This window comes from Triplophysa dalaica, chromosome 24 (genome assembly GCF_015846415.1).
Source record: "Triplophysa dalaica isolate WHDGS20190420 chromosome 24, ASM1584641v1, whole genome shotgun sequence".
Classification (NCBI taxonomy): Eukaryota; Metazoa; Chordata; class Actinopteri; order Cypriniformes; family Nemacheilidae; genus Triplophysa; species Triplophysa dalaica.
Genome location: NC_079565.1, coordinates 11,370,979 through 11,382,622, shown reverse-complemented (window position 1 = coordinate 11,382,622; position 11,644 = coordinate 11,370,979). Strand labels below are relative to the sequence as shown.

General features: G+C 43.0%; 1 protein-coding gene across 1 annotated transcript; it reads left to right on the top strand.

The window, feature by feature from the left end:
- The first annotated feature begins 2,140 nt into the window (after positions 1-2,140).
- On the top strand, positions 2,141-8,805 carry igf2b (insulin-like growth factor 2b). Its single transcript, XM_056740127.1, has 4 exons — positions 2,141-2,313; positions 3,272-3,422; positions 5,047-5,225; positions 5,821-8,805. The coding sequence occupies exons 1-4, from the start codon at positions 2,248-2,250 to the stop codon at positions 6,055-6,057; spliced, it is 633 nt and encodes a 210-aa protein (XP_056596105.1). The 5' UTR covers positions 2,141-2,247; the 3' UTR covers positions 6,058-8,805.
- Positions 8,806-11,644: the final 2,839 nt, after the last annotated feature.

The following is an 11,644-nucleotide window of genomic DNA, read 5'->3' as shown; positions in this document are numbered from 1 at the left end:
ATTGGACAGTTTGACTCTTTCTGTAAGAAGAAAAAAATAAAACAAATCTGGAGGTGTTAAATGAATAGTTGGACTTTTTGACCAGATCAAGTGTCTGAAATGGGCCTTATAATAAATTGACCACCAGATGGTAGTATAAGTGTACAGTAGTACATGTAAGGTAATGCCCAAACGTTTATTGAGTGAGCACATCCAGTATACTATAATAGCCATAGACAGCACAATGGCTGGTCTTTTGCTGTGATGATGTCATGAGGTTATGGTTAGAATTTTTTGAAGAAAAAAAACTTCCATCTGATTATTTAAGAAACCACTAAACACATCTGACAAAAGTGGAGGTTCAATCCCACAAGGATAGACCCTATCATACACTAAATCAGTAGGTGTCTAAAATATCATTGTAGTGACGCATTTAAACACATAAAATAACAAATTCAGAGGGAAAGCAAAAGCTATCTGTGTATTTGCTTATTGCATTTGTAGTTGATTGGACAATGTTTTAGTGAAGCAAGATATTGTTGAGCGTCCGTATCGACCTAACACTTATCTTGTCATATTAACCTCACCTGACCCCTTTATTGATGCCACAGGCAGAGACTGACCTGCACGGTGCCTCTGAAAGTGGATAATGATTTGTGCTGGACAGGCTGGTCCTATATCACAAACAGTTCTTTCCATTATTCTGGGTGGCTGTGACTGGATGAAAATGGTCCTTACTGCATGGAGGAGTGATTTATTGCAGCACCCAACAGATCTTTTGGGTTTCCTGCTTCCCTCATCTGATGGATAATAGGAGACAGAGGAAGAGAGGTTTAATGTCTTTATAATGGTGCTTCCAGTAACAGAGTGCATTGATAATTCATGCCAGTAGGTCCTTTTTTCATTTTAGCGTCATTCCTTTTTACATCAGCAGGGGCGCCATTTCACAGCGATATGAAACAAGTACTTTTTTCATCCAGTTTGGGGATGTTAAGGTTACGTACAATACCTTAAAAAATAAAAGCTAATAAACTAGATTTTCATTGAAGATTTCCCTACATCATTTTAATGTCATTTTCTCTTGACTTTCTGTGAAATATGTTTTCTGTAATTGTAACGAAACCAGAATAAGCATATTTGCCATGTAGAGATGCACGTGTGTGTGTTACTTATTATAAATAGTTATCGAAGCGTTTTAAAAGTTGTTTTAGTAAGAGACGAGCAGACTTTTTGGCCCTCTATGTCAGATGTGGTGGAGACTGGTGCCCATGAAAAATAACATCTGCATCAAATAATGGCCCGCATTGCTTGCCAGGTGATGGATGACATTTCCAAGTAATTCAATCAAACCAATTTAAGTCCAATTCAAGTGCAGCTAATTGTTCAATATCCTCTCAGTACTCTGAATGGCTCAGCCTGCAAAGTGAATTATCATCATTACAGCCACTATGCGCGTGAGGATCGATAAGGCAGGTGCATAGAGGAGGAAATGCCGCCAGAAAGCGTTTCATGTTCACCCCTAGTCATCCGGGCACTTTCCATCGTAAACTTTTACATGGCCTATCCTCCTGTGGACCCCAGTAGCGAAATAATGGGATATTGTTGACGTCAGTCTTTTCTGAAACATTTATGTATTTATGTATTGTCTGGTTTGATATTAAAATAATATACTAATATATATTAAAATAATCGTTAATAAATAATAGTGATTTAATAAGCCAATAACACAACGATCATATATTTATATTTTTCACTGTTCTTTATATATGCATTGTTGTATTTAAAAAAATATTAAGAATTAGTTTCATACAAATATGATCCACATTTGATTTTTCGAGATTTATTAGTAGCAGTGTATTCATTTAAAATCGTTTTTTTTCCCAAAATGTATTTCAAACATCTTGAATGTTGCATATGCTTCATATGAAACTGAAATGTGACGTAAATGGTCATTTTGCTTTGTTTGCTCTGCAATTCTGCTGTGTTTCGAATAAATGTAGCACCGGTCGAGTTACAGCTGGAGGTTCTCTGACCACTTCTAGAGACATGCACACTAGATGGCCAGCAGGGGGTGGCTGAGGGGGGGGGGGGGGCTCTTAAGGGGCGGGTTTGGGTATATAATACTTCTCTCAGAGAACTTTTGCCTGTCGCCTGATTTTGGGACAGCTCCACACAACATCCTAACACCGACTGGAGAAACTAATCCAAGCTGCAAATTCTCAACCAAATACAACTACACAGTATTACTTTCTAAACATCTAAACTGTCATGGAGGACAAACTAAAACAATCTTTTTGCCACACCTGCTTGAGAACAGACAGTTTCTTAAATAAGGTAAAATGCTATTTGGGATATGTTTTTTGGGGGGTTTTTTCAGACTTGAACAGAATGCATTTGTTAAGGCATGCATGGGGAAACGTTTTACAAATGTAGACTAAGAAAATTAGACGCGGATGGAAAATGGATAGAGATTTTTAGATAACACATCATGCGGTCTTGTCTTGCACGACCAGTTGTGATAACGCAATTGAGATGTTTTTTGACACTTCGCTTTTGGTTGATGCGCGCAGGAGAGAACTTGCGCAAGGGGGCGACATCACTTTAAACGAGCGGGATTTAAGGAAAAATATATGCTGAGTTAAGAGAAATGAGATAGCGGAATCTTGCAACTTGTTGAACGTTGTGTAAGAGTGGGACACAGCTGATAAAAGCTTTTTTTCGGCATGGATAAGCAAGTCCGTCTTACTTTAAGCGTGTAATTAAAAAGTCGATGCATGCAGCACAATAACAGAGACTTCACTGGTAAATGCATAGCTTTTGAGATGATAAACAGATATTTAGATTTAATAATGATGTCTGGTAAAAAAAATGCATAAACAAAATATGTTTTTATTTTTATTTTGGCATTGCTCATTCGAAGTATTATTTAATTAATACATTCATTTAAAATGTACGTTCTCGCCGGTAACGATCTGCACATACTATAAAGTTTGACATGATATTAAACCGATATTTATAGATGCCTATAATGCACTCGTGTTCAAGATACTGTGCATTTACTACATCTTAGAAATGTATTTTATGTGCATGTTTGACTTTGGCAGATCTTTTGATCAAATGCAATTTGCAGTACATTTACAGTATACATTTAATCAGAATGTGTGTCAATCATGGGTTTATCGATCAATATCTCTTAAGAGCATAAAGCATGATTTGAAACTAATAGAAATAATTCAAACAGTCTTTTCATAATGTGTATTATGCACTAAAATGGATGTTCTCATCTCCTCAGGTCATAAAGATGTACTGGTCCATACGGATGCCCATATGCATCTTGTTTTTAACCCTGTCTGCCTTCGATGTGGCTTCAGCCGAAACATTATGTGGCGGAGAGCTGGTGGACGCCTTACAGTTTGTCTGCGAAGACAGAGGCTTCTATTTCAGTATGTACATTTCCATATCTCTGTATTTTCTTTGCTTTGGCATGCACACCTGTTCAGCTGCGTATTGCTTTGAGAATGTTGATGTGCCTGGTGAGGTCACACATTACGACGTCTCGGCAAATTGTGCTGACTGTGCGCTATATCTGCGATTGCATTTGAAAAGGATGCTAGCCGAGCCACAATGGCCTGGTTGTTTACTTGCACATTCCTCCAGTGAAATTAATAGTACCCAAGTGGCATTCCATTCACCTCCCCAGAAATGTTCCCAGGCTACACTCAATTGAAAAAAAGTTGTTTACACGGCTGGATGGATTGAGACAGCTTCATTATCAGTTTAGCGTAACCAATACTTCAATGCAGAGGTCGTCAATGCTTGATTGTAGTATTGCACTAGATACGACTGTTGGATGTGCACCTACTGGATGCATTGAGGGGTCAAAAACTCAACTTTCAAAATATTTGTGGTCTTCGTCAAGCCAGCATGGACAAACAGACAGGTCCTTTGTGCTCTTTTGGCCGCAGAAGCCTAACTGCCCAGAACGATCATTATCCAATTTGGGCCAGCAAAGATTTTCCTCCCTCCATCCACAAGATCTACTCCGGTTTAATGTTAACCATCCTACAATCAGGAACCTTTTTTTTTAGATCAACACAGCTGTGAAAAGTTTGAACCGCCCACATAATATTTGACTGAAAATCAATCGTTCCTTCCTTTTTTCAGTGTGTGTCCGGTATCTTCCATCCCATCTTTGCTGAGCTGGCAAAGGACAAGGTCAAATGATATGCAGCGTTTTTATCTCTCACTCACTCATCCAAACAAACAAACGCAAAGAGTTTAGCCCTCGGTTCTACTCTGTTCCCTGAGTTCCTGGTGAATTCTTCGAAACTAAAGTTCGGACGGCTCTATTAGACGGCATAACAATGTCAGCTCAGATGAGAAATCAAATAAACAGACTCCATTTTGTGCCAGCGATTTTGGCATAATTTTACTCCGCAGATGTACCCCGGTCCAAAAACAATGAATTGATAATCAAATCTCGCTTTGACAATGGATTCAAGGCAGTGTAGCTTGATTTACATTGACTTGTTTGCTGGTTTTGTTCAATAGGTTTGCTTGGTTGATGGCAACTCCTTGCTGGGAAACCCAGTTTAGGAAACAGCATGCTAGATGATTTCTGGCTTGTCTAAAGGAGTTATTACATACTCAAAGTTGGTCCGTTGCAGGTCGACCACTTGGTTTGTTGTTGGTCCATGATGGTCTTCCAACTTGGACCACCAACAATCTGCTACCAGGTTTCAGCTTTGAATAGATTTCCCAGCAGGTCTGCATGAAAATCCAGATCTCTTTAAGTTTACATCCAAAACGATTTACAAATAAGAAAATATCACTCTATTTGTCGTACAAGCCATCAATAAACCAAGTTTACAACAGCATGTTTAGTATACATGTGGGATAAACACACAAGCTAGAGCACAAACATCTTTAACCCGTTCGTCTTGCTTTGTTTAACATGTCACATAAGCATTGTTTGTTGTATTACAACATAGCGCCCTATTTATCCGGAAGGTAATTAAAGCCATGTCGCCAATAGACTACTCATGACATTCATGATTGTGCCTGCAGGTCAACCCAGCAGGTCGAACAACCGCCATGCACCACGTCGTGGGATTGTGGAGGAGTGCTGTTTTAGCAGCTGTAACCTTGCTCTGCTTCAACAGTACTGCGCCAAACCCGCCAAGTCGGAGAGGGACGTTTCAGCATCGTCTCCACAGGTCATCTCAGTGATGCCGGCATTAAAACAGGTATGTCGGCTTTGGGAAACAAACAATGGCTTTCCAGCACTTTATCAAGCTCACCATCTTGAACATCTTGTACAGTTTCTGCTGAACACACGTATCCCAGTATGCGGGTTTAACGAAAACAGACCTAAGGATGTTGAATGTAGTAAGTAAGTACCGCTCCAAAACTGCTGATCAAGTGGAAAATTATTCGAGCGAGAGGTCATCTGTTGGTTTCAAATTTTACTGTAGATTTACAGCATAAGGTTGGGTTACAAAATCAACCAGAGAGACCTGGATGTTGATTATGTAACTGGACACTTGGGTCTTTATCTTCAGTTTGGTTGTTCTCTATTTTGAGTTCCTTTTCAAGGTTTTGTTTTGTTGTCATTGTTTTCTCCCGAAGTTTAAGATCACACTATAGTATTCTTTTCAAATATATGTCCTTGCATAGCTACTTAATAATTGGAATTGTTGGATAACACTGAGCCGTGTTGAACTTGCAACTTCCAAGGTTGATGAGCAAAATGAGCAAGAGCCAGTCTATTTGAAGATGTATCTTTGTGAGTTCACAGTCTTGAGATATTTTATAACCTTGTTGTTCATCTTCTTTCAACAGGAGGTCCCAAGAAAGCACGTGACCGTCAAATATTCCAAATACGATGTATGGCAACGGAAGGCCGCCCAGAGGCTACGGCGGGGCATCCCGGCCATCCTGCGAGCCAAGAAGTTCAGGCGGCAAGCGGAGAGGATCAGGGCCCAGGAGCAACTCCACCACCACAGGCCTCTCATCACGCTTCCCAGCAAGCTGCCGCCCATCCTGCTTCCCACAGAAAACTATGTCAGCCACAAGTGAAACCAGGAGCTTTTGCACAGAGTTGATAAAAAAAGACTACGGGATCAAAGCTTTTTGTCTCTGACGTCATTTCTGTGGCAGTCCTCTACAACCCACCTTCCTTCCCAAACAGACATGCTCACATGCTCTTCCAGTTTCTATTCTTGCTGTTTCATTCACCAACGACAAGACACGTCGAAAAGCAAAGGAAAAACGCTGAATGCGATTCGGGCCAAGAAGCAGAAGAAAGACACGGACGTTTCGCCGTTGCCGACAGTTCGGAGGACATCAGAACTTGAGGAACAGCTAGCATGAAAGAACCAATTCCACTGCATTCCCCTGAGATGAAAGTATCTCTCTTTTAGTCATTTTACACATTAGTTTGCACCTCTAACTATAAAGGGACATCCACACTGTAAGGAATTGTTGATAATTAGATTCCTGTTCCAGCACCTTGTAATCACAGATGAAATGCAGAGGAGAGTCTGCGAATTGCACATCGCCACGGATTACGTCAAAGTTCTTGATAAGTAAATAAAAAGGCACTATTTTTTTATGGACTATGAACGTGTAGTTCAAAAAAATGTCATGGTGCTAGCTTTGGGAACGGACTCAGAGGAGAAGGGGGAAAAGCACGTTTTCTTTTCTTTAAAAAAATATTCAACTTTCCGTTTTAAGGAAAGTGTGACTTTTGAACGTGAACACAAGAGCATTTGAGCTGCAGAGGATATCGCTGCATGCAGCTGTGTCTGTTGTTCCAGAAGACAAGATATGAGGTATGGCCTTCGGTCCCATCGCTGCTGTCGCAATTGAAGGAAGGAGCGGCGTGGGGACTTTAACGAGAACATGTTGAAACGCACAGAGACGTGGAGACGTTCTCTCCTCTCTAGCGTGGCTGCACAGAACCCCTGCGTTGCACTGCAGGGAAGCGGGACGTTATGATTCTGAAAAAGTGGGATGTTTGTATTTTCTATGTTTTTTTTTCGCTTCGAGAAAATGAAGAAAAAAAAGGCCGGCCTTCGGTGTCTGGTACCGTGACATTCTCGTTGTTGCAAAATAGGCTTTGTGTTTTTGTAACGTTATTTACAGTTCTGAAGAATGGCACAAATATCAATTCAAAGGGAAAAAACGCAATAATGTCAACTAACATATATTTTTAACGTTTATCCGTACAGTAGTATTCACATGCTTTTGCCTGAAAACAAATACTTGAATATATATATAAATATATATGTATATATATATATATATATATAAAATAAATATGAATATATTATAATTAGTTTCCAGGGACATCATGTAATATTCTTTTAGTCTGAGCTGTATCTTGCATAATGAGCCGCCAAGCTTCTCTTTTATTTGTTTAAGTACAAATATGGGCACTGTATAAAGGCATTATTTATTTTGTTATAAAATTATATATTAAAATCGGTCCAAATACAGTAATATACTTAGCACTGATGCTCAACTGACAAACTTTATGTTGTACGCTCTCTCTTTATACCCATTTTACATGTTAATGCTTTTATAGACGCTTTGTACCAAAAAATATTTGCTTTTTTGGTTCGCCACAGAGCTATTTTCAAATCAATATTTTAACAGCAGCTGTAGCCTGGATCGCTAAGGCATGTCATAACACAAAAATAGGCACATACTCGGAAGGTTTTTTCTCCCTCCAGCATGGCTTTTATTCTGCCAAATGGATTTGACATTATGAGGTTTTATTTTATCGCAAGTATTCGCATACAGGTCTTATATATACAACGGTTATACACAAGCCACTACAGTTTAAAGCCACTTATTTGTTTTATATCATAAATGTTGCTTCTCTGAAGTATAGCACTGGGCTTTTGGGGGTATAGAGGAGATGAGGAGCCTGCAGGAGGTGTTGTCCCCGGTTCAACGTTTCCTCTTGTCGCTGAGAAATTAAACTGCATCCATAGTGCAGATTGAGAAACAATCCACTATGATGTCATGAAGGACTGTTGTCAAAGAAAACTGTTTATCAAAGGGGAAATATCTATATAGCCTACTTCCTTATGATCCACCATATGGTCGAAATCCTCTTATTTCCGTTCAGTGGGTGTCTTTTGAAGTCCTCAATGTATCTCCATCACAACTGATGAAGGGCTACCGTAGTAAACCATTCTACTAATAGTAACCCCAATACTCAGGAAATACAAGCGGATAAAGCGTTTGCTTCAACAGTTGCTTGGCGTATTGCGGGTCTGGGACCACCGCAAACTAAAACAAGGCCATTTTTGTAGATTCTCAGCAACAAGCCGATGTGTTGTATGTGCCCCATTACAAGGTGATGACAATGAACCCATAGCATTGCTATGCAGTGCCTGCAGTCTACACGTCTGCCTTGATAATCGAATATTTATCAAATTTTTCATATTGGTCGTGAAAAGCAGTGCAATTATTGTAGTTATCATTATCATTGTTGTTATTACTCGTACATCCCATATTTCTGGAGACATTTTGTTATCACATTATAACTGCAAGGATTGCATTCTCTGTCGTTTCCTTTCCAACCGGTTACTTCCTGTGTGAACCGCACGAGGGATATGACCTTTTGCGCAAAAATGAAGGGATCCATTTCATCTGCATATCAACAGTTCTGATATCAACAGTTTGATATCAGTAGCTCACGCAGCCTGTGTGTGTTTTAATTGATTTAACCTCTGCACGCTAGAACGTCCGAAATGCACAATTCATGTACATTCATTTTTAATATCAATAAAAACCATTTTATCAAACGTTTCAGTCATGTGTAAGCGTGCTTGTGTTTTTTGCTGACGTGCTCTGTAAATAATTTAGTAGATGAAATTCCTTGGTGCTTTTAGCATGTTTTCTGCAATGGGTGAATGTGTTCCAACTACAGTACGTGGAAGTACTACAAATGTGACTTACTGACATGGGAGCGAATGCTCGACAGCTGTGCACGCTAGGGTTCATCTACAAAATGATCAGATTAAGTCAAACACGTTTTAACATTGGGATTAATCAAATTCAATTCAGCTTTACAGGAGAAAAACGGTAAAACACAGAAAATTTAAAACACAGCACAGTGCATGGTGTTTGCAGAACAATCAAGATCATTCATAAAACACTGTCAATCTCATGAGCATAGTTGGTTCAAACAGAAATGGAAATGTGGTCATCATTTATTCATTCATTTGCACTCATGTGGTATAAAACCTGTATATGACTCTTTACGCTGCACACAAATGTCTCAGTGGGTTGTGTTCATGCAATGGTGCAAAGGTCAATGGTGGCCAATGTTGTTTGGTTATTAACATTCTTCAAAATATCTTCTTTTGTGTTCCACACAAGGAAGAAAGTCGTACAGACTTAAATCATATTAAAAGTAGGATAGACGTATAGCAACACAAGACTGAAGTCTTGTGACATAAAGAAGGTTGTGTCATGATTCCACCTCACCTTGTCAGGTATTTCTTGGTCTAGAGGTGGAATCATACAGAATCCTCTGTTTCATGTGGGAGAGAGACGATTTCTTCTCTCTCCGTGTCTCGTCTCTGGCCCCGCCCCTCTCTCTTCTCGTCAGCTTTCCCTGAGTGCTAATCCCCAGCACCTGTTGCTCGTTACCATCCTCTGTTTGTTTCCCCTATAAAGAGTCCTCATGTTTCTTTGTCTTGTTGCTCGTGCATTGTAAGCTGTACCTGTGTTTGATGTTTGCTGTGGATATACCTTGTGAAGATACCTTGTGGATATACCTGTATGTTTTCCTTGTTCCTGTGTCTTTGTCAAGTAAGTGTTAGTTTAGTGTTTGTATCCAGTGTTTATTTTCTAGTCTAGTGAGTTAGTGTCCTTGTTTTGAGTTTAATATTATCCAGTCTTGTTTTCCCCATTGTGGGTTTTGTTTTGCCTGTTTTGTAGTGTTCTTTTGTTTAATAATAAATTATCTGTTAACACTGTCATCCCTGAGTCCTGCCTGCAATTGGGTTCTCCCTGCATTGTCTTCCTTGCAATTTCATGACAGAATGCACGAGCCAGAAATTAACCCAGCAGGCAGCAACTCGTCCCAGGCTTGGTGGCAGTCAGCCATCTATGATGTGCAGAAAGGCAATGGCCCTTTTCCTCCCCAGGGTGACCGGACCCTGGAAAATTATGCACAGGGGTCGTTGGCTAGGCGGGGCTTTCTCCCAGAGGTTCTGCTGAACTCCTATTTCCTGGCTGGCCTGGTCAGTCCTCCTCCGCTGGAGGAACGGGAGAGGATTATCCAGGGGTCTTTCCAGGACCTGGTAAAGAATCTCTCGAGCAGTGGCCCCCAGGACTCCACCCACTTCCACCTGGATTCCGTCCCGGAGGACCAGGTGCTGACCACTGGGATGGTGAGGTTCGCCGGTCCATCCCACTCACCTCCCGTCTGCATCCAAGGGAGACGCCCACGGAGGCAGTCGTGGGACTCCCCGTCCGACTCATCCTGCACGGAGCTAGCCGTGTCTCCCACCGCCTCTCTTCGGTCGGCCACAGTCCCTGTGGGCCGCTCCCGGAAGAGGAAGCCCAAGAGGGGAAAGCGTTCGAGTACTGCCCAGCATCCGGTGTTCCCGAGGCTGGCTTTCAAGCCGGTCCAGCAGCCGGCACCAAGCGCTGCCCAGCCACCGGACAGCGCTGCCCAGCCGCCATTCCAGCTGGTCCCGTCTGGCCTTCCCGGGTCTCTTCAGCCGGCCCCGTCCGGTCTTCCCGGGTCTCTACAGCCGGTCTCGTCCGGCCTTCGAGGGCCTCTACAGCCGGTCCAGTCCGGCATTCCCAGGCCTCTCCAGCCGGTCCAGTCCGGCATTCCCAGGCCTCTCCAGCCGGTCCAGTCCGGCATTCCCAGGCCTCTCCAGCCGGTCCCGTCCGGCCTTCCCAGGCCTCTCCAGCCGGTCCAGTCCGGCATTCCCAGGCCTCTCCAGCCGGTCCAGTCCGGCATTCCCAGGCCTCTCCAGCCGGTCCAGTCCGGCATTCCCAGGCCTCTCCAGCCGGTCCAGTCCGGCATTCCCAGGCCTCTCCAGCCGGTCCAGTCCGGCATTCCCAGGCCTCTCCAGCCGGTCCAGTCCGGCATTCCCAGGCCTCTCCAGCCGGTCCAGTCCGGCATTCCCAGGCCTCTCCAGCCGGTCCAGTCCGGCCTTCCCAGGCCTCTCCAGCCGGTCCCGTCCGGCCTTCCCAGGCCTCTCCAGCCGGTCCCGTCCGGCCTTCCCAGGCCTCTCCAGCCGGTCCCGTCCGGCCTTCCCAGGCCTCTCCAGCCGGTCCCGTCCGGCCTTCCCAGGCCTCTCCAGCCGGTCCCGTCCGGCCTTCCCGAGCCTCTCCAGCCGGGGTCCAGCCCAGCAGTCCTGCCAGGGACTAGGACAGTTCCTCCAAGGACTTCCCCTGTTAAGCCCTCTGGGGCTCCGTGCTCTGGCGCGCCCCCACGGGCTAGGACTTCCCCACCCAGCCCTACCCTTTCTGGACTTCCCCCTATGTTCTCTGGTTTGCCAACACCCCCCCTCCCTTGTTTGTTATTTTTATTGTCACACCCGAGTCCACTCGTTGTCATGTCATGTATGCCCCTTATCTTGTTGACCATGTCTGTCTGGTTCTTGTCTTTGTCTAAGTCTGTCTT